The sequence below is a fragment of the Ahaetulla prasina genome, chromosome 2 (assembly GCF_028640845.1).
Source record: "Ahaetulla prasina isolate Xishuangbanna chromosome 2, ASM2864084v1, whole genome shotgun sequence".
NCBI classification, from domain to species: domain Eukaryota; kingdom Metazoa; phylum Chordata; class Lepidosauria; order Squamata; family Colubridae; genus Ahaetulla; species Ahaetulla prasina.
Window position 1 is genome coordinate 9,006,015 of NC_080540.1, and position 25,750 is coordinate 9,031,764.

The 25,750-nt window shown below is 40.4% G+C and overlaps 2 protein-coding genes across 2 annotated transcripts in view; both read left to right on the top strand.

Annotated features, from left to right (window-relative positions):
- LOC131193534 (zinc finger protein 850-like) overlaps positions 1 to 25,696 on the top strand; it is a 37,123-nt gene extending 11,427 nt beyond the window's left edge. The window contains exon 3 of the mRNA XM_058173789.1: positions 17,992 to 25,696. Coding sequence (XP_058029772.1) covers positions 17,992 to 19,057 — 1,066 coding nt within the window. The 3' untranslated portion in view covers positions 19,058 to 25,696. The remainder of the gene's footprint in view (positions 1 to 17,991) is intronic.
- The window catches only part of LOC131193522 (zinc finger protein 850-like), a 71,482-nt gene that overhangs the window by 11,207 nt on the left and 34,525 nt on the right, over positions 1 to 25,750 (top strand). The window lies entirely within an intron of this gene.

The following is a 25,750-nucleotide window of genomic DNA, read 5'->3' on the forward strand; positions in this document are numbered from 1 at the left end:
CCATCCCTTATTGCACATAAGGAAATCCACATGAGGCAAAAGTTGAGTTTAGAGGAGGCTTGAATTTCATTTGTGATCTCCTGTTCAAAGTGTAGGTGAGAAATTGACTGTTTGAATTCTGGTCTGATTCTTTTTACCCAAAATTTTCTCAGGATTAAACTTGTAGGTGGAGAGAAAAGGAAAATGGAAAATGGCCTGACTCCCATCCCACCCAATCTCACACCCTCCTCCTCCTTACCTTTTGAAGATCTCTGATCCTCATTTTGGGAAGAGAGGGAAGGACACACATCCTTGGGCCTCATGAATGTGTCCTGGAATCAACCACCATTTTCAGTGATCCCTCAGTTTATCCCTGGGCCAGGCGGTAGACTTTTGGAAGTAGCTGCCATTTTGCCACACAGTCACGTAGAAGAGGGACAAACATTTCTGTTTGGCTACCTTAACATGAGAAAAAAAAATGTACAATAGAAAATGCCTCATTTTTTAAAACGCATTATGTTAGAATGATCAGAAGCATTTGACATGTAAAAAATGGGTATTGTCAGTGTTCCTATGAACATTAGGGCAAGACAAGATGCTCAGATTTTTTCTCAATCTCTAAGATGGGCAGCGCTAAACTTTAGTAATAAATGAATTTAATAATAAAAAGGTAATGTAAAGCTGATTTCCCAACTCTTGCTCAGTGATGAGGACGCCGCAGATAAAGTGGATTTCTAAGGCATTACAATGGTTAACTTGTAATCTGTCTTTCTGCATTTTGCATCTCTATGACCAATCTGTCTTCCCCAGCTTCCCTTCCCTTCTCATAATTTCAGTTTCAGTCATACTTCAGTCCATGCACTCTGTGATGATACAAACTGCAATTGGGCTACTGCGTCTTAATTTATTTGTTGCATCGCTATCTGCTCCAGTCCTACATTCTATGAAAGAATGACATTTCATTAGGCACAGGTAAAAATTGTGCCTTCTAAAAAATTAGAATGGCTGAATTGGATCTGTTTTGATGGGCATTCTTCTCAGATACAGGGATGTCCATCACTGCCAGTCTGAGAGAAGGATATTAGGACATTTGAAACTGGACAGTTAAGCTACAGTTCCCCTTGTAACTTTACAACCTCTAAAGCAGCCATTGGTTGTGCCAGTGAGTTTGTAGCTTTAGGAAATCACCATTACAGAGGATCTGTCTGACTTTCCTGATGATTCTCCAAATGCTGAATAGGATTTGTTAGACATCATGAAAGGTGAGGTCCCCATGATGGAGACAGTGAACAGACACAAATGTTTTGAAAAGCCTGGGGATGAATTTCTTTAACATAAGAAGAACTTGGCTGATCAGTCTGTAAGGTGGTCCTGCGAGATGTTGTGGAGATAGAATACTAGGACTTCAGCAAGACATTTGACAAGGTAACCCACAACTTACTTCTAGGTAAGATATAACAACGTGGGATAGACAAAGCCAGAACCAGCTGGATTCTCAGTTGACTGAAAGTTGCACTTTTTCAATAGTTCTCAATGAAGTAGATCTACATGGAGAGAAGCATGCAGTGGGGTACCTCAAGGTTCGGCCTTGGGCCCATTATTCTTCAACATCTTCATAAATCATCTAGTTGAGGGGATGGAAGGGGTACTCATGAAATTTGCAGATGACACCAAATTGGGTGGAAGAGCCAATATTTTAGTAGACTCAAGATCCAGAACTTGAGAGACATGAACATTGGGCCAACAAAATGCAGTTCAATGGTGACAAAAATAAGTCCTACCTTTAGGTAGGAAAAACCAAACACACAGGTAGAGAATAGATAGTACCTGGCTCAACAGTATTAAGGGTGAGAGGAATCTAGGTGTCCTACTGGATAAGTATGAGCCAGTAGTGTGCTGCAGCTGCTAAAAAAAGTCAGTGTAGTCCTAGGTTGCATCACCAAAGGGATTGTGTCAAGACAACAAGAATAGTACTGCTTCACACAATGCTATAAGACCACACTTAGAATACTGCATCCAGTTCTAGTCACCACAATACAGAAATATTAAGACCCTGGAAAGTGCAGAGAAGATCAGTAAAGATGATAAACGGTCTGGATGCTAAATCGTATGACAACCAGTTGAGGGAGCTAGGGTAACTGGGCTATTGAAGAGAAGGATTAAAAGGAAGCATGGTAAGGGGGCTTTTAAGAAGTGGCTGTGCTCCCCATGGCATCTTCTTGGGAAGAGCTTAGACTCAAAACCTTCCATTTGGGAGAGAGCCATCCATTTGTGTGCACTCATAATCCCAAATGCCTCCATCAGTCCCAGAGAAAGGGGAGCTCCCAGAGCAGAAATATCTCACCACAATCCTTCACATCCTGGTTAACCCACCAGCTGGATAGGAGAACGATTATTTCCTCCCCACGATGCTTCCAGCAAATGACATCCAGTGCAAATGGCTTTTTTTCTGAGTGTAATACAGATAGGCTTCACTTACCATTTGCATCGTTTAGGAACCATTTAAGATTATGATGGTATATAAAAAACAGTTTGGCAAGCAATCTTTGCATTGACAACCATGACATTGTCCCCCCAATCCTGTGATAGCCATTAACATGCTTCCCAACAAGCTTAAGACAAAATTCATTTAGAAGACAGAAATAAAATCAAAGGTAGCAGTCATTTGATGTCTCACTTAATGTCCATCTTGATTCCCTTAATGACCAGAAAGGAAGTGAGATCAAAAGCCTGTTGCAATAAAGTGATTTGCCAGAATTGCCAGTCACAGTTGTGGTCTCTAAGTGAGGACTACCCACCTTCATTCATCTCCACCCTCCGTGCTTCTCCTTCCTGCGATTGATCGGGAGGAGACCAATGTGCAGTAGGGAGGCTTTTCTGTTAGAGAGCTAGGGTGCTGCAGAGTGAAAGGTGCTGTTGCTGGAGTAGGAGTGGGGACACCCGAGTTCCAGTCCCTACTCAGCCACGAAAGGCCCCTCCCCTTAGTATAGTATTTTTATTTCATTATACATTATATATATATTTATAATATATAATAGATACATACATATATATATATATGTATGTATTGCTCCCAGAAGCACGAAGCTGAAGCCTGAAGATGACGAATGAGACTTTGTCGAAACGTCGCCAAGACACTTCCAATTTTACACGGGAGAAAATCCGAACAACCAAAGACCTACATATATATATATATATATAATGAATATGTTTCATGTATTGATAATTATGTTTAAACATATCTTTTATCTAATACATGCTTGACAAAATAAATATAAATACATAGTTCTCACTTTTTGCACGGGGAGCTTCTTGCTCTGTTTCTGTTGTGATGAGGGAATACTTGGGAGGCCTGGACAAACATGTTAGGGATAATCAAATTGAAGTCAAACAGAATCAATAAAATAAAACTTGCAGCTGCCTTAGGCAGACATGAAACATAGTTTTCAGCTTTATGTCACTAAATGGCGCACTATAGATGAGCAATGCCCATGCTAAACAACTGTAGAACATTGGTAACTGAGGAATAAGGAGTTTAAACATTTGAACAGTAGATTCCTAGAGAGGATTTGGAAGAGAGAACAGGAGGAGAGCTTCCTCTTCCAGCTCTCGGCTGAGAGGTTGGAGGTGGGGGAGGGAGGGTGGCCCTCCTGGTCTTCCCAGGGTGGAAACAGCAGCTGAAAGGTGAGCTGAGCACAGGTGGAGGAGAGGCCAGAAGCAAGTAGGGCTGTTTGGGTTTCCCCAGGGTGTAAAAACAGAGAAGCAAGGAGGCTGAAACAAGTCAGTTGCTACATATTCCTTCCCTCTCCAGATTGTATTCCACTGGTGGCGCATGCTTTAAAACTGGTGCCTGCACTTTTCTATGTGTTGGGAGATTTTTTTTTAGTCTCCTGCATGTTACGGTTGAGTCCTTGTAATTTTATGGGCATGTTCTTTTCTTGGCAACCATTTGGAACTGTTCTGCCAGTGCTGTCGTCAGGAATTTCGTTGTTACTTCCATATCTAGCAAACAAATACAGGATTTCCTGGTGCTGTGCTGTGCTGTCCATGAATTAACGTGGCACAACTGTGCTTAACCCACAACTTTTTAAAAAGTTATTTTTAAATAACTTTTGGGCGCTATTGAGCCCATATCATTAACATTATCACCATCACCATCCATATCTTCTTAAATCTGCATTAAAAATGGCATAATGGAAGGTTAGCCATGTGGTTTGATGGCCTATTCTATTTTGCCTTTTGTTTTTTACAAATCTTTTTTGGAAACATTTCTACCAAATATAGACTATTACTCCCTCTTTCTTAGAACCCATTTTCTAAACCTGCATATTTTTCCTCTCTCTGTGATCTAATGGACACTTCCATGCAGGCCAATTTACAGAGCCTTGGAGTGTCTGGGCTGATGGTGATCCCATGTAATCAATCCTTGGGAGCCACAGAAAATCAGTCATGAATTGTTGGGATGTAAGAGAGGCTTTGATCTCCACTGAGAATCACCCCAAGAAAGTTTATTCTGTAATTCTGTAAAAAAAATGTCGTTAATTTTTAGGGCTCAGCACATAGCTAATCTTTGTATGGTTAAGTAGTATCACATTTCACTTGGCTCAGTTGTAAAGATCAATTGCTAGAAGTTAAACACAACTTGATTGTATTTAATCAGTGAAAACATCTTCCACATGCCTAACGTAGAGACGGAACAAGAATTTCCTATCCAGAGATGGAGGTTAAAGGGATAACATCTGTGCCTACAAAGTTGACAATACAGTAGGCAGGCTCTGTGGTTGGCTTTAAGGAGTTAAAACCATCAAGTACTTAATTGCTAGAAAGGATGTGAGAAGAGGAGAAGCACAGAGGAACTTCCTCTTTTGAATCGCTCATGGGAAAAAGGTGGTGTGCAGGGAGGCTTTTGTCCTCTTCCACAGTTGGAAGCAGTAGCTGGAAGGTGAATTGAAGGCAGGTGGGAGGAGAGTCCAGGAGCAAGTTGGGCCGTTTGATTTCCTCCATGATGTAGAAGTGGAGAAGCAACTGGGCTGAAGCTTGTCAGGTGCTGCTGCTGCAGGTTCCTTCCCTCCCCAACAGATGGCTGCAATTTTCTGCTGGTGGGAAGCTTTGATTAACAACAACAACAACAGAGTTGGAAGGGACCTTGGAGGTCTTCCAACCCCCTGCCCAGGCAGGAAACTCTACACTTATTCAGACAAATGGTTATCCAACATCTTCTTAAAAATTTCCAGTGTCGGAGCATTCACAACTTCTGCAGGCAAGTTATTCCACTTATTAATTGTTCTAACTGTCAGGAAATTTCTTCTTATTCTAAGTTGCTTTTCTCCTTGATCAGTTTCCACCCATTGCTTCTTGTTCTATCCTCAGGTGCTTTGGAGAATAGCTTCACTTCTCTTTGTGGCAACCCCTGAGATATTGGAACACTGCTATCATGTCTCCCCTAGTCCTTCTTTTCATTAAACTAGATATGCCCAGTTCCTGCAAAAGTCTCTTTCTAGTTAAGGCTGGTTCTTTGGGAATGGCTTTCCTCCAGATGTTGTGGGTGCTCCCATCACTGGAATGAGCTGCAACCTCTGTCCCAATCCCCTGCTCATTTCAGACAAATGGCTGTGCAGACTCTTTGTAAAAGCCAACAGTGATGGGGCACCTACAACTCCTGAAGGTAAGCTCTTCCACTTGTTAATTGTTCTCACTGTTAGGAAGTTTCTCCTAACAGGATGTTCTAGAATCTAGGTTGTTTTTCTCCTTGATTAGTTCCATCCAATAGTTGCACATTTATGATGGCCACAGCATCCCACACTGATGATCCCCATTTGTGATCTTTGCAGCTAGCTTCTGATGAGCAAGATCAGTGGGTATACTGGCACGAAATTGCAAATTACAATCATATGAAATTCCCTTTAACAACCCACAGTAATTTGCTTAACAACTACAGAGGGACAGATGTAAGTTGGCACTATCATGTGACATTATGCTTAATAATTGGGCTGCTTAGTGACGCAGATATCCGTTCCAATTGCTGTAGGTTAAGTTTTTTGTTTGTTTGTTTGTTTGTTTACATTTATACCCCGCCCTTCTCCGAAGACTCAGGGCGGCTTACAATGTATAAGGCAATAGTCTCATTCTATTTGTATATTTTTTTACAAAGTCAACTTATTGCCCCCCCAACAATCTGGGTCCTCATTTTACCTACTTTATAAAGGGTGGAAGGCTGAGTCAACCTTGGGCCTGGTGGGACTAGAACCTGCAGTAATTGCAGGCTCTGTGTAGTCAAGTGAGGACTACTTGAACAGGGATGTCACCAGAGGGGTTGTAGACAATATTTTCTGCTCTTATTTGAGGCTGAGGAGTTCCATGAACAAAAGTGGTGCTTCAAACTTGCAGAGGCTTTTAGCATCATTTAAAGCCTCCACATCTCTAAATTTAGCTCAGAAGGTTTGACTATAACCATTTTGGGACATTTTGTCAGGCTTGAAAGACATATATTTTCTCCATGTATACATGTGTAGGTGGCTGTATCTCTATTTCTCTCTGTAGGGATATGTTTGCAATTATATAATCTATCCCAACAGTTCAAGATATAATTGATGATAACACTTTGCATTTCTAAGAATTTATTATGGACCCGACTAAACAAGTGAATTTGATTGAATGTTGAACATGGATCTCACTGGTCTTTCAAATGAATTATAAATAAGAAAAGAGACTATTCTACTGTGTTTCCCTGAAAATAAGACCCGGTCTTATTTTTTGGGCTTGAAAATAAGCACTCGGTCTTATTTTTGGGGAGGTCTTAGTATTTTTAAGCAATACTGCTGTTCCTGCCCTCTCCGTCGCAATGTCTGCTTGCCTACACCTGCAACGGGCCAAGCTCTCAGCATGCCTCGTCCTTCTTCATACAGTGCAAATATCATTAATTCTGAGCATGGAGTGACAGGCAGGGGCGGGGAGAAGACAGGTGTGAGATTTAAAAAAACAAACCTCGTAGAAAGTAATGAGAAGACCATGAACAATTAAAGAGCAGATTTATTAGAGATATATTTTGCAAAAGGGTTCTCCCATGAAAGAGAACATCTTACAAGTCCGAATAGATGGTTTAAATACATTTTCGAACAAAGAGCAAAACAATTAAAACACCCCAAACGCCCCCTCCTATCATTGTTTATAGGACGTTACATAAAGTTTTGGCTTCAGCATCATATTCCCGGATTAGAAAGCCCCAATGGAAATACCCTTCCCACATGTCCTTAACAAAACAATTAATTGGAACATGGTAGCTTTTTTCCTACTATTAAAATAAGCTTCAGTCAGCCTGACCCAACTCAGAATGTACTAACCTCATTTATGGCTTTGTTTTGTCATAAAAGGCATCATACATAATTCCTTTTTTAATTCCTTACACAGCTAATTAGTTTAGGGTTAGCTTAGGTCAAGAGAAGCGTAAATATGGAGTTACTTAGGCTATGTTCTTTACAGGAATAATTCTATTTCTCACAATCCAGCCTTTCCTTTTTGATCCGTCCTTATTCCTGTAAACCATCATGTATATTTTGTAACATAATACATACTTTCTGTCTACTTAATTTTTCCCCTTTTCTTCTTTCTTCTTTGGTTTAGTTACAAATAACAGTACTTACAACAATTACATCATCTAGATGCATATTTGATACAAATACAAGATATAAGGCATATAACTATAATAACAATGATACCTACAAACGGGTCCTTTAATTAAAGAGACTAGGCATCCAAGAGGTTAACAAATCTCATATTCCTTTAAAGGCTGTACTTTCAGTTACGTGTGTTAAATGTGTAGTGGTATTATGTACAGCTTATACCACCTCATCACTACATCCTGTACCATACGCCTCACTTAGTGTAGCTCTTTTTCCTCTATATACCTTTTCCTCCATATGATCAAAGGGGTACTCCACTGGTGTTATAGGCCATTTCACAGGTCTTACAGGTGTATATGTAATTATATGTGGTTCTGTTACTGTCTTAGGTGGTTCCACATGTCCATGTTCATGCACATATGATGCACCCACTGTCTCCTTTACAGTATTCAATGTACCGTCATGTGTAGCAACCTTATGTGGCAGTTGATTACTATGATAGAGACTAGCATTCATCATTTCATAGTAAAATCCTGTTTCTTGATTAATGTCTTTAAAATGTGCAACTTGCGCTTGCATAGCTATTGTGTATATGCCTCTACAAATGTACTTTCATTTAACAAAATCAATAACAGGCTGAGTCCGCTTATGCACTCTCTCTATTATATTTCTCATAACTGGTTTATTCACCAATTGTAATCTCCCCTTTATTATCCATTTTCCATCTATCTTTTTCACACACACCCCTCTATCATTTGTTTTTCCTCATCATCTGTGAATACAGGCTACACATCCCATTCCAATGTAGGAATTAAAATCATTAATTCTTCCCCTAGTAGTGCTGCTTCCTTCACAGTTGCATCCGCCAATTGATTTTCCATAACCAGTTTAGAAGTTCCCTTTTTATGTGCCTCAATGTGTATTATAGCCAACTGTTCAGGGCCCTCGGCTGCCTTTAATACAGCTTTTATGAAATCCACTTGCTTTAATTCCTTCCCTTTACTTGTTATCAACCCTCTTTCCATCCAAATTTTTCCAAAAGTTTGTAAAATTCCATAAGCATATTTAGAATCAGTATAAATATTACCCATTTGTTAACAACTTTCAAGATTGTAATAAAGGAAAGACCAATCAGTTGGCAACCATCTCGCTTCCAATACTTCCATTAACTACTGTATACCCGTTCATTCTCTTCCCATTCTCCACTCGGGAAGACCCATCAATAAATAACCACACAATTATGTTCCACATTGTCCCATTCCTTTCTCTCCCCCGACAGGAATTCAGCTGGATTTAAATTCCTATCAGTCGAGAGAACCAAGTTCTCTTGAGATAACAAAATTACCTCATATTTCAAAAGCCTAGAATTGGTGACTCACCTTTCGGCTTTTTGCATCAGGATTGTTCTCGCCTGATGTGGACTACACGCCACCAATGCCCCAATAAAAGGTTAATTTTCTACTTTCCTACACCAAAAGTGTAGTGGCAGCTACAGCTTGTATGCACAAGGGCCAACCTCACACCACAGGATCCATCAATTTTGACAAAAAGACTACTGGTCTCTTCTTCCCAGCCCATATGTGAGCCAACACTCCTTTGGCTATGCCATCTTCCACTGCTACAAACAGGTGGAAGATTTTCTTTAAATCAGGCAAGCTCAATACTGGAGCTTGTATCATAGCTTTCTTTAACACCTCTAGATTATCCATATCACCTTCCTTCCAAACAACTTCTCATGGCTCTTCTTCCAGCGATTTCTCATACAGGTATTTAATCTTTTTCTCTTTCTCTTTTTTTTACTGTATTTACGTATCCTCAATAAATACTTAATTCTCCCCTCTTGAGGGGAGTCACATATCTATCACAAGTCAGCTAAACTATTGCCTCAAGCTTCAGAGAAATGCAAAGCTTGATTTAATTCACAAGTCTGTACAGACTAACTTACAGGTAACCTCCTAGCCAGCCAGACCAAAAGTCCATCTCTTCCTTCTTCTAGTAAGTAATTCTTCCCTGAAGGGAACATCCATTAGGGTAGGATCTAGCATTTTACAGAAATATGCCCACTAGTCTTTTTCCTTCCCACCTCTGGGTTAAAATCCTCAAAATCCATCCCGTTATCTGGGTAACACTAAGCTAAATTAGCATGATTCACCAAGCTATTCAATATCCAGGCTATCCTAGAAATCTCCTTTTCTCCTTAGCATTCAAAATGCACAGACATAAAGACATAAAAGAGGGTGATAAAAAGAACATCCTCAAAAAATAAAAATAAAAAAATCACCTAAATGTGGTATTTCAGATCTATGCTCCGAAAAATATTTGGCTCAAACTTTAATGCCAATTCTGTTATATAGCACCTCAAACATTTTCAGAAAAAATAAAATCAAAATCACACTTCAGAGCATGACAGAAAGTATATCTGTATACTTGCCATATGTAGTCAGAAGCAACGCTGCAGGATCAAGTCACCCATTCGCCACGCCATGCCACGCCCCTCTCTCTCCCTCTCTCCCTCTCTCCCTCTCTCTCTCTCTCTCTCTCACACACACACACACACACACACACAGAGTCAGCAAAGGAAAAAAAATGTGTAAAAGGGAAAACAAACCACACTTACCCCCCACACTTTCCTACTTCTCTCTTCCAAGACAAAAAGAAGGGAGAAATACCGGGATGAAAAATACTTCCCCTTTCTCCATACAACATCACAAATAACTCTTTCTAACTTACAGACATCTACCACTTCTTTCTCTCCCACATCTCCATGGGATCTCTCTCATCTTCCTTTACAACAACAACAACAAACAACAAACCCTTGCCACTTACTGTTTCTTTAGATCTCTCTGTGGGGGCCAGCACACAGGCATTCACAAGTGTCAGGATCACCTTATCACACTATTAGAATAGAATAGAATAGAATAGAATTTTATTGGCCAAGTGTGATTGGACACACAAGGAATTTGTCTTGGTGCATATGCTCTCAGTGTACATAAAAGAAAAGATACGTTCATCAAGGTACAACATTTACAACACAATTGATGATCAATATATCAATATAAATCATAAGGATTGCCAGCAACAAGTTATAGTCATACAGTCATAAGTGGAAAGAGATCGGTGATGGGAACTATGAAACGATTAATAGTAGTGCAGATTCAGTAAATAGTCTGACAGTGTTGAGGGAATTATTTGTTTAGCAGAGTGATGGCCTTCGGGAAAAAACTGTTCTTGTGTCTAGTTGTTCTGGTGTGCAGTGCTCTATAGCATCGTTTTGAGGGTAGGAGTTGAAACAGTTTATGTCCAGGATGCGAGGGATCTGCAAATATTTTCACGGCCCTCTTCTTCTAGTGTGAGGGCTTTCCACACACACTCACATTTGTACTGCAATTAGACTTTTTGTGTACACTAACATGCACATATGCTTTCTCCCTGCCAACTGATCAGTATAATTATTGCAGGGAGCTTATTTTTTCCACAAGCCAATGAACTCCATTGCCTAAATAACTTTTAATTTTATACTATTGTTGTTGTTGTTGCTATTATTATTATTATTATTATTATTATTATTATTATTATTATTATTATTATTATTTTATTCATTAAATATGAAACTCAGTCAACTGAACATTAAAAAATGCATCACAAATACCATTGACTGGTGCTAATGGTTGATTCGGGTTGCTGCCAGCGTCCTAGGTATCAACCTAGTACCTTTTTAAGATGTACGGTATTCCAAGTAGCGCAGTTTTTTGCAGTTCCGCTGGTATTATTGCAGGAAGCTACAATTTGTTGATTATTTATAAAATTCTTGGACATGGTACCAAGTGCCCTGATGACAATGGGTATCACTGTTACATGTTTCATCTATAGCCGTGTAGTTTTGATGGCCAGGTCGCGATATTTCATGATTTTTTCAGTTCTTTTTCTTCGACTCTGGCATCTCCTGGTAACCGTGATGTCAATAAATTGTACGTTTCGGTTTTCGACAACTGTGATATCTGGTGTGTTGTGTTCCAAGTGACGATCCGTCTGTATTCGAAAGTCCCACAATATCTTCACCTTCTCATTTTCTATAACTTTTTCCATTTTATGTTCCCATGACTTTTGATGACGATGATGATGTTGATGATGAAAGGATCTCATCTTTCCAGCAAGTCCGGAAATGATTACACAGATGCTTTCACACATACATATCATTAAACAACATTTGCAGACCTGGAATAAAACCTGGGGAGGTTTTATCCCTTCAAATTTTCATTTTGTTTCATTCCTTGGCATCTTGTAGCTCATTCTTCAAGCAATGGGAAACCTTAGGATGTGGTTTTTTTAAATCAAAGATGTAATTTTGGGCCCTAACCATCGCCTGTTTCCCACAGCTCCAAGCTCAAGCTAAGAAGTTTACTTAATTTGTCGGTACACACATATCACTATCACTTCAAGTATAAATCCCGAAGGCCATCACTCTGCTAAACAAATAATTCCCTCAACACTGTCAAACTATTTACTAAATCTGCACTACTATTAATCTTCTCATTGTTCCCATCACCAATCTCTTTCCACTTATGACTATATGACTGTAACTTTGTTGCTGGCAATCCTTATGATTTATATTGATATATTGACCATCATTTGTGTTGTAAATGTTGTACCTTGATGAACGTATCTTTTCTTTTATGTACACTGAGAGCATATGCACCAAGACAAATTCCTTGTGTGTCCAATCACACTTGGCCAATAAAAAATTCTATTCTATTTTATTCTATTCTAAATATGCATCCAAGAATGGTTAACAGAAATCACATCACATTAATCAAAGACAAATTATTCCCATTTAGACCTCAGGTGGGAAGAACAATAAACCTTTTCTTCTTTACCCTTTATTCTTTCAGAGTTTTCTGTCTCTTTCAAGAATGATAAAGATCTGTATACCACTGCAGTATTTCTTTTTTTTTTTTTTGGATTTTTTTTTTTGGATTTTTAAAAACATACAAACATAAAAACATCTTTCATTCAAATTTCAATACAATATGTCAGTTCGTGGATTACATTTTTTGTGCAAAAACAATTATCTATCATTAGCTTATTTAATCATCCATTTTATCATCTAACTATAAACAGATAATTTAATCAATTAATTTCTGGAACAATATTTCTTATCCTATTTTATCCATCATTTCAAAAGAATTATATCATTCATTCGTATCAATTCATTTATAATCAATAATTTTTAACTTATTAGAAACTAAAGTCTTCTTTATCATTTCTTTTCCAACCATTGATAAAATAAATCCCATACTTTATAAAATTGCTTATCTTCCTGTTCCCTAATTTCAAAGGTCAATTTACTCATTTCTGCACAATCCATTATTTTCCCAATAATTTCATCTTGCAATGGCAATTTCTCATTTTTCCAGTTCCTCGCAAATACAGTTCTAGCTGCTGTTATTACATTCACAATCAAATATCTCAGTTCTCTTGTATAGGTTTCAGGTATAATTCCCAGTAGAAAAAGTTCTGGTTTAAAGTCTATATGTTTGTTTATCATTTTCGCCAACCATGTATGTATTTTAGTCCAATATCTTTTAGCTTCAATGTAAGTCCACCACATATGGTAATAGGATCCAGGTATCTGTTGACATTTCCAACATTTTTCAGATTTGTTCTTGAACATTCTAGCTATCCTTGCCGGGGGTAAGTGCCACCTGTAAAACATCTTATACAAATTCTCTTTATATGTAGTAGACATTGTCATCCTATAATTTTGTGTCCACAGTTTCTGCCATATTCCTAAATCAATACCATGACCAAAGTTTTTCCCCAAAGCTATCATAATCTCTTTTCCTTGTTGTTCTTCTAATTTTATCTCTAATAAATAGCTATGTAGCTTTCTTATTAGATTGTTGTCTGTACCTGTTAAAATTTTATCTAGGTTAGTCAAATTATTATAGAAACCTTCTGTTTTTACGTCTTTATCATATCTAGAACATATTTGCAAGTATGTAAACCAATTCAACTTTATACCTAGTGTTTCTAGATCCTGAATTGTTTTTAGTTCACCCTTTTCATTCAACAGTTCATTATATCTAACAATTTATTCTTTTTAAATATTAAAGAATAAGAAAATGCCTCAATCGTTGATACCCCAAGAGGAATTTTTAAATAAAAATCTTTCTTAATTCTTTCCCAGTTTAATAATAAAGTCTCTCTTATAAAATATCTTCTGAAGTACCCTTATAGTTTCGCTTCTCCGTACCATAAGAATGCATGTCAACCCAATAATAAATCATGACCTTCCAATGTAAGAATTCTAGAATTTCCTAAATTTATCCAATCTTTTATCCACATTAAACTTGCAGCTTGATAATATAACTCCCAGTTTGACAGACCAAAACCACCACTTAATCTTACATCTTGCAACAATTTTAGTTTTATCCTTGCTTTCCTACCCTGCCAGATAAATTTCAATATTACCTATTCAGTTCATCAAAATAGCCTTTACCCAACTTAACTGGAATAATATAAATATAAAATTCTAGGCAATATATTCATCTTAATTGTTGAGATTCTTCCAATCAATGATAATTGCAAGTTCTCCCATCTTGCCAGGTCAGATGTAATTTGTTGTTTTAATTTGTTATAGTTATTCTCTTTAAGTGTATTACATCTTGCTGTCAAATATATTCCATATATATATTGTTTGTGATCTGCATCTGCAAACCTTCTGCCAACTCCGTTTTTTGTTTATTTAACATATTTTTTGTTAAAATCTTCATTTTTTCTTTATTTATTTTCAGTCCAGCCTCTTTACCATATTCTCCTATCTTATTTATCAGTCTAGTTATAGATTCTAATGGATCCTCCATAATAAAGACTAAGTCATCCACAAAAGCTTGTAATTTATATTCTTCTTTTTGAATTTTCTTACCCTTTATTTCTTCGTCCTCTCTTATATTTCTATTTAGAACTTCCAGCATTAAAATGAACAATAAAGATGACAGCGGACAACCTTGTCTAGTGCCTACCACTGCAATATTTCTATTCCTCTACTCCTTTCACCCATAACAGCATAAAGCAAAATTATCTTTGGTCATCCCCAACATCTGAATCATCCCACTGGATGGAGGGGCTTCCCAACCTCTAATTATTTCTTTTCCTAATTGTTTTAGTGAGCTTCTCACTCCTACTCAAAGTTACCCTTGTTGTTCTATCCCCTTAAGCACCGGACTACCTGTCTCTACCCTGGGGATGTTCTATCTCTTCAAATAATAATTATAATTATTACATTATTACCCCGTGCAGTGTATGAATTCAACCAAACTTCCCTCCATCAACATAGTAAGGGGGATAGGAGGGACATAGAAGGAATTTCCTTGTTTCCTTCTGTAAATTTCCAGGATCCTTAACAAATATTCCATGTTGGGACTCCATAGTTACTTATCTATTTATAGCTGATGCTTCCCTCCTTGAACTCCGTTTCCTTTAAAAAATCCACTCAACATGCTTAGCCTCTGGCCACTCCAGTCGCCCAGAAATGAAACCGCAGAGGAAAGCTCAGGTTAGCACATTCAATGTGAGTACTAATCACATCTAATGCATCTCAACATACACACAGCACCAGCCAGAACACTCTAGTGAGATATCCCTAAGCACCCTGTACTTATACTCACCTGGGTCAGTGCACTGTTTTCCTGGTCCCTTACAGCTTGGGCTTCCCTGCTTTGTTGTTCAGGTCTCTGTCACATCAAGTTAAAGAAGAGCAGTCCCCCTGGAAAATAATTACCCTTCCTGGAACGCTAAAATCAGTGTTGGTACCCCTGGCTTCTCGGGTAAAATCCTTCTCCAGATGGATGTCTTCAAGTCCCTGTTCGGGCACCAATCGTGAGATTTAAAACAACAAACCTTGTAGAAAGTAATGAAGATACCATGAACAATTAAAAAGATTTATTAGAGATATATATCGTAAGCTTTTGCAAAAGGGTTCTCCTATGAAAGAGAGAGAACATCTTACAAGTCCGAATCCATGGTTTAAATACATTTTCGAACAATCAGCAAAACAATTAAAACACCACAAACGCCCCCTCCTATCATTGTTTATAGGACGTTACATGAAGTTTTGGCTTCAGCAACATATTCCCGGATTAGAAAGCCCCAATGGAAATACTCTTCCCACATGTCCTTAACAAAACAATTAATTGGAACATGGTAGCTTCCTTCCTACTATTAAAATAAGCTTCAGTCAACCTGACCCAACTCAGAATATACTAGCCACATTTATGGCTTTGTTTTCTCAGAAAAGGCGTCATACATACTTCCCCTTTCTTAATTCCTTACACAGCTAGGGTTAGCTTAAGTCATGAGAAGTGTAAATACGGAGTTAGTTAGGCTATGTACTTTACAGGAATAATTCTTTTTTCTCACATAATCTGGACATGCTGCACAGCTGCCTGGCTCACAGGAGGCTCACAAGAGATTTGTGCGGTGGCACTGGCAGCAGGCAGGATTATGGAGTAGGCAGGCAATCCAGACATCCTGTGCTGGTGCTTGTTCGGCGCAGCCACTGGCAAGCCGAGAGACAGTGGGACAAACTGAGCTGTGTGTTGGGATCATCTCTGACTCCCCCATGGTTCTGCCTCCACCTGCTGCTGGTGCCACTGCGCAAGCCTCCTGTGAGCCTCCCATGAGGAAAAAGAGGGAAAAAGCAAAACGACTGGCCGCGGAGCTATCGGCTTCATGAAGCAGCCTAATAAGCAGAAGCGCCACAGCCAGAAAGAGACCGGTGAAAGCCATGCTGCCAGCTGCGTGCAGTTTGCTCTATCGCCCCTAGTTGTGGAACCCAGAGAGGAAGACAGACGGCAGAGTTGTGTGCGGCGCCTGCAAAACTTTTCCCTCCTGCCATCGGATTAATGCGTAACTCCACGCCTTCGCTCTCTCTCCCCCTCCCCACTTGCACAGCCCTCACTACCACCTGACTCTCTGCTACACACACACACACACACATTTACAGTTAGTGAAAAGTGAAAAGACATGCACAGGAATCAAGAGGCTTTCTCTCTTCTCCCACAAGCCTGTGATATGCTGCAACGGGGTGATCAGAACAGGCCTTCCCCCACCCCCATCCCTTCTACAAAGGAGGCACAACACATCCCTCCATGCTCGAAATTAGTAGTTGTTGTGCTGCCCCAAGGGGCCAGTAGACTTCAGCTGCAGCCGGACACCGTCGCCCCCCTCCCCTGTGTGCTTGCCGTTTCTCATGCTGGCCATGCCCATACTCCCAAGCTTATTTTCAACGTAGGGCTTATTTTCAGGAAAACATGGTAGTATTGGGGCATGTTTGCTTTTTCATTGTAATATATACTTTTTTCTTTTTTCACATCATCTCTAACCATTTTATAAACAAAGTTCTACTTTTCTTTGAATCTTACAGAAAAAGAGGATGGCAATAAGAGCACTCGGGACAACTGTAAATAACAAGCACCGTTGAAAAGAGAAGAAAATTGAGCCAGAAATCAAAATATTTTCCATTTCCTTCAGAAAACCACACAATTCTCCTCCTCCTCCTCCAACAGCTGTTAGACAAAAGAGAAAATCAAGAAAGAATAAGAAGATTATGCAGTCCTGAAGGATACATTACATAAAAAGTCAAGGGAGATTATTTTTCATTCCAAAAAAGAGGGAAATATCTGGAACTCAGTGGGGAGGAAACTGTCAATAGTAAAACCACATAGAGCAGACAGGAATGCAGGCTTTTCCCTGTGAGGAAGAAAATGGCTTGAACCAAAGTACCACTAAACAAAGAATTGTCCATATTTTTGATCTCCTCAAGAATATTAGCTGTGGAAAAGTTCCATAGATTTGCCTATTGTGGGAAAAGCACAGATTGCAAATAACAGCTGATTATGCAGCGAGGATCTAGACAGGAGAAAAGCCATACACATTATTTCAATGTAGCAAAAACTGGTCAGAACAGCTCCCTTGTGGTTCATGGAAGAAACCACACAAGAGGGAAGCCATAAAAGTGCACCTAATGCGATAAATGATTTAGTGAGCATGGCGACATGGTGATATCACTACACATGATCTCAATGTAGCAAAACCTGGTCAGAACATCTCCCTTGTGGTTGTGTCAGGATTATGGGAAAAGATTCATTAGAAATTTCCATCTTAGACACCAGAGAATTCACACACAAAAACCATTCGAATGTCCTTTCTGTGGGAAAAGTTTCAGTCAGAATTCTACCCTATACACTATACACTAGAGGACTCCCATAAGAGAAAAATACTTTGAATGTCCTGATTGTAGTAAAACTTTCAGTTGTAATTCCAATTTGATGATACACCAGAGGAATCTCAAAGAAAAACACTTTCAATGTCCTGACCGTGGGAGAAGTTCCAGTCATAATTCCAGCCTGGTAATACATCAGAGAATTCACTCCATGGAGAAACCCTATGAGTGTCAAGATTGTGGGAAAAGTTTCATTAGAAATTCCCACCTCATGAGACACCAGAGGACTCACACAGGAGAGAAAGCCTTTGATTGTCCAATCTGTGGAAAAGGTTTTAGTCAGAATTCCCACCTCATGAGACACCAGAGGACTCACACAGGAGAGAAACCCTTTGAATGTCCTATCTGTGGGAAAAGTTTCAGTGAGAATTCCTACCTTGTAACACACCAGAGGACTCACACAGGAGAGAAACCCTTTGAATGTCCTATCTGTGGGAAAAGTTTCAGTGAGAATGCCAGCCTGGTAATACACCAGAGGACTCATACAGGAGAGAAACCTTTTGAATGTCCTGATTGTGGGAAATGTTTCATTGGAAATTCCAATCTCATGAGACACCAGAGGACTCACACAGGAGAGAAACCCTTTGAATGTCAAGATTGTGGGAAAAGTTTCAGTCGAAATTTCCTTCTCATGAATCACCAGAGGACTCATACAGGAGAGAAACCCTTTGAATGTCAAGATTGTGGGAAAAGTTTTAGTCAAAATTCCCACCTCATAAGACACCAGAGGACTCACACGGGAGAGAAACCCTTTGAATGTGCTGATTGTGGGAAAGGTTTCATTAGAAATTCCCACCTCATAATACACCAAAGGACTCACACAGGCGAGAAACCTTTTGAATGTCCTATCTGTGGGAAAAGTTTTAGTGATAATTCCAGCCTCGTGACACATCAGAGGACTCACACAGGAGAGAAACCCTTTGAATGTCTTGACTGTGGGAAACATTTTAGTCAGAATTATCACCTCATGAGACATCAGAGGACTCACACAGGAGAGAAACCCTTTCAATGTCCTGATTGTGGGAAATGTTTCATTAGAAATTCCCACCTCATGAGACACCAGAGGACTCACACAGGAGAGAAACCCTTTGAATGTCCTCTCTGTCGGAAAAGTTTTAGTGATAATTCCACGCTGGTGAAACACCAGAGGACTCACATAGATGAAAAACCTTTTTAATGTCCTGATTGTGAGAAACGTTTCATTACAAATTCCCACATCATAATACACCAGAGGACACACACAGGAGAAAAATCCTTTGATTGTCCAGATTGTGGGAAAAGTTTCAATGGAAAGTCATGAGACACCAGAGGACTCACACAAAAGAGAAATGTTTTGAATGTCCTGACTGGAAAATATTTTAGTCATTTCCATCTCATGAGACACTAGAGGACTTACACCATGGAGAAACCTTTCAAATGTCCATCTGTGGACTTTACTTCAAGCATAAACCATCCCTTATTGCACACAGGGAAATCCACATGAGGCAAAAGTTGAAGAGTTTAGAGGAGGCTTGATTTCATTTGTGATCTTCCATTCAAAGTCTAGGTGAGAAATTGACTGTTTGAAGTCTGGCTTGATTCATTTTACTCAAACTTTTCTCAGGATTAAACTTGTAGGTGGAGAGAAAAGGAGACTGGTAAATGGCTAACCACCATTTTCTGGTTATTGGCAGAATCTTCTGGATACATCCTTTTGTAGAAATAATGGAATTCCTCAAAAAGAAATTTTGGATGGTGCTTTTTTATGTTGATGATGGACGCGCATGTTGAGTTTCAGTCTTCTAGCTTGGTTTCACCCTGATTTTAACCCCAGAAGTCCCCAGCCAACATAAAAGTAGTCCTCAAGATACAACTATTATGGGACTTGCAATTATGGTTGCATGTTGCAATGACTGTTAAGTGAGACTGCTTTCCTTAACTGCCCGAATCCTCCTGCTCTCCCCAAGTCAGCTAGTAATTTGGGGATACAATCCCCAAAATGACCAGAATGATGTCAGTTCGAATCCAAGGCAAATCATTCAATATCACAGTAGTCCAAGTCTATGCCGCAATACTGGTGCTGAAGAGGATGAAGTTGACCAGTTCTATGAAGACCTACAACACCTTCTAGAATTAACACCAAAAAATTGATGCCCTTATAATCATGAGGGATTGGAATGCTAAAGTAGGAAGCCAAAAGATAACCAGAATAACAGGCAAGTTTGGCCTTGGAGTACAAAATGAAGCATGGCACAGGCTGATAGAATTCTGTCAAGATAATACGATGGTCATAGCAAACATTCTTTTCCAACAACCTAAGAGACGACTCTACACACGGACATCACCAGAAGGTCAACACAGAAATCAGATTGACTATGTGCTCTGCAGCCAAAGATGGAGAAGCTCTATACAGTCAGTAAAAATAAGACCAGGAGCTGACAGTGGCTCAGATCATGAGCTTCTTGTTGCAAAATTTAGGCTTAAATTGAAGAAAGTAGGGCAAAGCACTAGGCCACCCAGGTATGAACTAAATCATATCCCTGATGAATATACAGTAGAGGTGAGAAATAGATTTAAGGAATTAGCTCTGATAGACAGAGTGCCTGAAGAACTATCGACAGAGGTTTGCAACGTTGTACAAGAGGTAGCAACTAAAACCATCCCAAAGAAAAAGGAAAGCAAGAAAGTAAAATGGTTGTCTGAGGAAGCTTTGCAAATAGCTGAGGAAAGAAGGGAGGTGAAAGACAAGGAAGAAAGAGAAAGATACACCCAATTGAATGCAGAATTTCAGAGAATAGCTAGAAGAGATAAGAATGCTTTCTTAAATGAACAGTGCAAAGAAACAGAAGAAAACAATAGAATAGGGAGGACCAGAGATCTCTTCAAGAAAATTGGAGATATGAAGGGAACGTTTCATGCAAAGATGGGCATGATAAAGGACCAAATGTTGCTCCCAGAAGCACGAAGCTGAAGCCTGAAGATGACGAATGAGACTTCGTCGAAACGTTGCCAAGACACTTCCAATTTTACGTGGGAGAAAACCCGAATAACCAAAGACCTACACACACACACACACACACACACACACACACATGTGTTTTCTGAGGTGTATAATATATGTATATATATATGCATGCATATATGTATATATATATATACATATATGTATATATATGTATACACACAAATATATATATTTGTTTGTTTCCTGAGGTTTTCACGGGTGTTTGTATGTAGGTCTTTGTTTTTGTTTGTTTACATTTACATTTGGTTATTCGGATTTTCTCCCGTGTAAAATTGGAAGTGTCCCAACTGCATGAATGAACGAGATGATACCTCCCGCCTACCAGCCATTTGGAAACCCGCCCTTATCGACAAACGAGTCCCTAACATGAGGAATGACGCCAGACCTACACTCACAAGGGCCACACAGCCTATCACCACACATCCACGCCGAAAGCAGACTGAAACCCACACCGATGATGAAGCACGACCACAGAACAGAAGCCAGACCGCAGCTGCATCATTAGCCATTTCAAACCCTCCAATCCATACATGCAGCAGACTGACACCCACCATGAAGATGTAGCAAGGCCACAAACGAGAATCCAAACAACAGCAATGCATCTCACCAACTCAAATCCCACTGCAACTCAGACTAACCTGAGCACAACCAAACCCCCACCCAAACAGAACACCCCCCCTTCCAATCAGAGCACAGCCAAGCCCCCACCCAATCAGAACACACCTCCACCCAATCAGAACACAGCCAAGCTCCCAACCAATCGGTTCAACCCCCCACTAGCAATTAAAAGGAAGAAACAGCTGCAATCACACATTGCTCCTAGAAGCACAAAGCTGAAGACACCAGCCTGAAGATGATGAATGAGACTTGGTTGAAACATCGCCAAGACACTTCTAATTTTATGCGGGAGAAAACATTTCATGTATTCATAATCATGTTTATAGTTATATCTGTTATCTAATATATGCTTGACGAAATAAGTAAATAGTTCTCTCTTTTTGCATGGGGAGCTTCTTGCTCTGTTTCTGTGGTGATGAGTGAATACTTGGGAGGCCCAAACAAACAAATTAGGGATAATGATCATGGAGAAAATCTATCGATGTGATCACTGAAGTCAAAAACTACTTGAACATAAATAATCAATAAAAAAAATCTTGCCGCTGGATTAGGCAGAGATGAAATACGTTTTTCATCTTTATGTCACTAAATGGCTCATTTGAACAGTAGATTCCTAGAGAGGATTTGGAAGAGAGAACAGGAGCAGAGCGTCCTCTTCCGGCTCTCTGCTGAGAGGTTGGAGGTAGGGGGGGAGGGAGTGTGGCCCTCCTGATCTTCCCAGGGTGGAAGCAGCAGCTGAAAAGTGAGCTGAGCACAGGTGGAGGAGAGGCCAGAAGGAAGTAGGGCTGTTTGGGTTTCCCCAGGTTGTAAAAGCAAGGAAGCAAGGAGGCTGAAACAAGTCAGCTGCTACATATTTCTTCCCTCCCCAGATTGTATTCCACTGGTGGCGCATGCTTTAAAACTGGTGCCTGCATTTTTCTTTGTGTCAGGAGATTTATTTTAGTCTCCTCCGTGAGTCCTTGTAATTTTACGGGGATGTTCTTTTCTTGGCAACAATTTGGAACTGATGTACCAGTGCTGTCTTCAGGCATTTTGTTTTTAATTCCATATCTAGCAAACAAACACAGGATTTCCTGGTGGTGTGCCATCCATGGATTAACATGGCACGACTGTGCTTAACCCACAACTTTTTAAAAAAGTCACTATTGAGCCCATATCATCATCATCATCATCACCACCATCACCATCCATATCTTATTAAATCTGCATTAAAAATAGCATTGTAGGAGGTCCTTCTAAAAGGTTAGCCTGGTGATCAAATAGCCATGTGGTTTGATGGCCTCTTCTATTTTGCCTTTTGTTGGTGTTTTTTTTACAAATCCTTCTTGGAAACATTTCTACCAAATATAGACTATCACTCCATCTTTCTTAGACCCCAATTTCTAAACCCTGATGCATACTTTCCCTCTCTCTGTAATCTAATGGAGACTTCCATGCAGGCCAGTTTACAGAGCCTTGGGCTGATGGTGATCCCATGTAATCAATCCTTGGAAGCCACAGAAAATCAGTCATGAAGTTTTTGGATGTAGAGAGCCTTTGATCTCCACTGAGAGACACCCCCCCCCCAAGAAATTTATTCTGTAATTCTGTAAAAAAAGTCATTAATTTTTAGGGCTCAGCACATAGCTAATCTTTGTAAGCTAAGTAGTATCACATTTCATTATTTCGCTTGGCTCAGTTGCAAAGATAAATTGCTAGAAGTCAAACATGACTTGATAGCATTTAATCAGTAAAAACATCTTGCAGACGCCTTAGATAGAGAAGGAACAAGCATTTCCTATCTGGAGATGGAGGTCAAAGGGACAACATCTGTGCCTAGAAAGCTGACCATAACAGTAGGCAGGCTCTGTGGCTGGGTTTAAAAGAGTTAAAACCATCAAGTATTTAATTGCTAGAGAGGATGGGAAAAGAGGAGAAGCACAGAGGAACTTCCTGTTTTGGATCTCTCATTGGAAAAAGGGGGTGTACAGGGAGGCTTTTGTCCTCTTCCACAGCTGAAAGCAACAGCTGGAAGGTGAATTTAGGGCAGGTGGGAGGAGAGTCCTGGAGCACGGGCTGTTTAGTTTCCTATGTCTGCAATTATATAATCTGTCCCCAGCATTTCAAGCTATATTTCAAGACAGGCTTTTGCATTGCTAAGAATTTGTGATTGACCCAACTAAACAACTGAATTTGATTGAATGTTGAACATGGATCTTAGTAGTCTTCCATGTGTCAAATGAATCATAAATAAGAAAAGAGACTATTATATCGCTTGAAAATAAGAACTCAGGCATATGAGATAAGGGATGCCTTATGCACGGTCACTCATGCTCTCGTCACTTCTCGTCTGGATTATTGCAATGCTCTCTACATGGGGCTACCCCTGAAGTGCACTCGGAGACTCCAGCTAGTCCAGAATGCAGCTGCGCGGGTGATTGAGGGAGCACCACGTTGCTCCCGAGTAACACCACTCCTGCGCAGTCTGCACTGGCTACCTGTGGTCTTCCGGGTGCGCTTCAAGGTTTTGGTTACCACCTTTAAAGCGCTCCATGGCTTAGGGCCCGGGTACTTACGGGACCGCCTGCTGTTACCACATGCCTCCCACCGACCCGTGCGCTCTCACAGAGAGGGTCTTCTCAGGGTGCCGTCCGCCAAGCAGTGTCGGCTGGCGGCCCCCAGGGGAAGGGCCTTCTCTGTGGGAGCACCTACTCTCTGGAACGAACTTCCCCCCGGTTTACGCCAATTGCCCGACCTTCGGACCTTTCGCCGGGAACTGAAAACTTATTTATTTATCCAAGCGGGACTGGCCTGATTTTTAAATTTAAAATTTTTCAATTTTAATTTTATTGGGTATTTTATATGGTCAATTGGACGGTTTTAATTTCGGCCTTTATTGAATAAGTTTTTTAATTGTTATTTTAGAGTGTATATTAATTGTTTTAATGTAGGCTGTACACCGCCCTGAGTCCTTCGGGAGAAGGGTGGTATAAAAGTTTAATTAATTAATTAATTAATTAATTAAATAATATTTTTGGGGACGTCTTTTTTTTGAAGCGCTACTGCTGTCCCTGCCCTCTCCGTCACACTGTCTGCTTGCCCGTGGCTGCAACGGGCCAAGCTCTCAGCATGCCTCGGTCTTCTTTGCACAGTGCAAATATTCTTTGCACAGTGCAAATATTATTCATTCTGAGCGTGGAGTGACAGGCCCAGGGAGGGGGAGAAGACTGTCGATCTGGACATACTGCATAGTTGCCTGGGTCATGGGAGGTTCACAGGAGGCTTGCGCGGCGGCACTGGCAGCAGGTAGACTTATGGGGTAGGGAGGCAATCCAGACACCCTGTGCTGGTGCTTGTTTGGTGCAGCCACAGGGAAGCCAAGAGATGGTAGGACGGAGTGGGCAGTGCGTTGGGATTGCCTCTGCCTCCCCCATGCTTCTGCCTCCGCCTGCTGCTGGTGCCACCGCGCAAGCATCCTGTGGGCCTCCTATGAGGAAAAAGAGGGAAAAACCAGCGGCTGACCACAGAGCTGTGAACTTTGGGAAGCAGCCCAACAAGCAGAAGCACCACACCCAGAAAGAGATGGGGGAAAGTCATGCTGCCATCTGCATGCGGTTTGGTCTATCACCCCTCAGTTGTGGAACCCAGTGAGGAAAGTGGAGGGCAGAGCTGTGTGCAGTGCTGGCAAAACCTTTCCCACCTCCCATCGGGTTAACATGTAGCTCCTCGCCTTCACTTTCGCTCTCCCCAGCTTGCAGAGCCCTCACCACCACCAACACCTGACCCTCCGCTACACAAATACACAGAGACATATACACACACACATGTTTACACTTAGTGAAAAGTGAAAAGACATGCACCGGAATTAAGAGGTCACCCCACACTATGCTGCAATGCAGTGATCGGAACAGGCCTTTCCCCCACCCACATCTTCAACAAAGGAGGTACCACACATGCCTCCATGCTCAGAATTAGTAATTGTTGCGCTACCCCAAGGGGCTGGCAGGCTTCAGCTGCAGCCGGACACCTTCACCCCCCCTCCCCCGTGTGCTCGCCGCTTCTCATACTGGCCACGCCCATACTCCTGGGCTTATTTTCGGGTTATGGCTTATATTAGGCCCACTCCAAAAAATCAGTCTCAGTCTTATTTTCGGGGTGGGACTTACTTTCAAGAAAGCAAGGTATTATTGGGGTATGTTTGCTTTTCAATTGTAACATATACTTTTTTCTTTTTTCATATCATCTCTAATCATTTTATAAACAATTAAA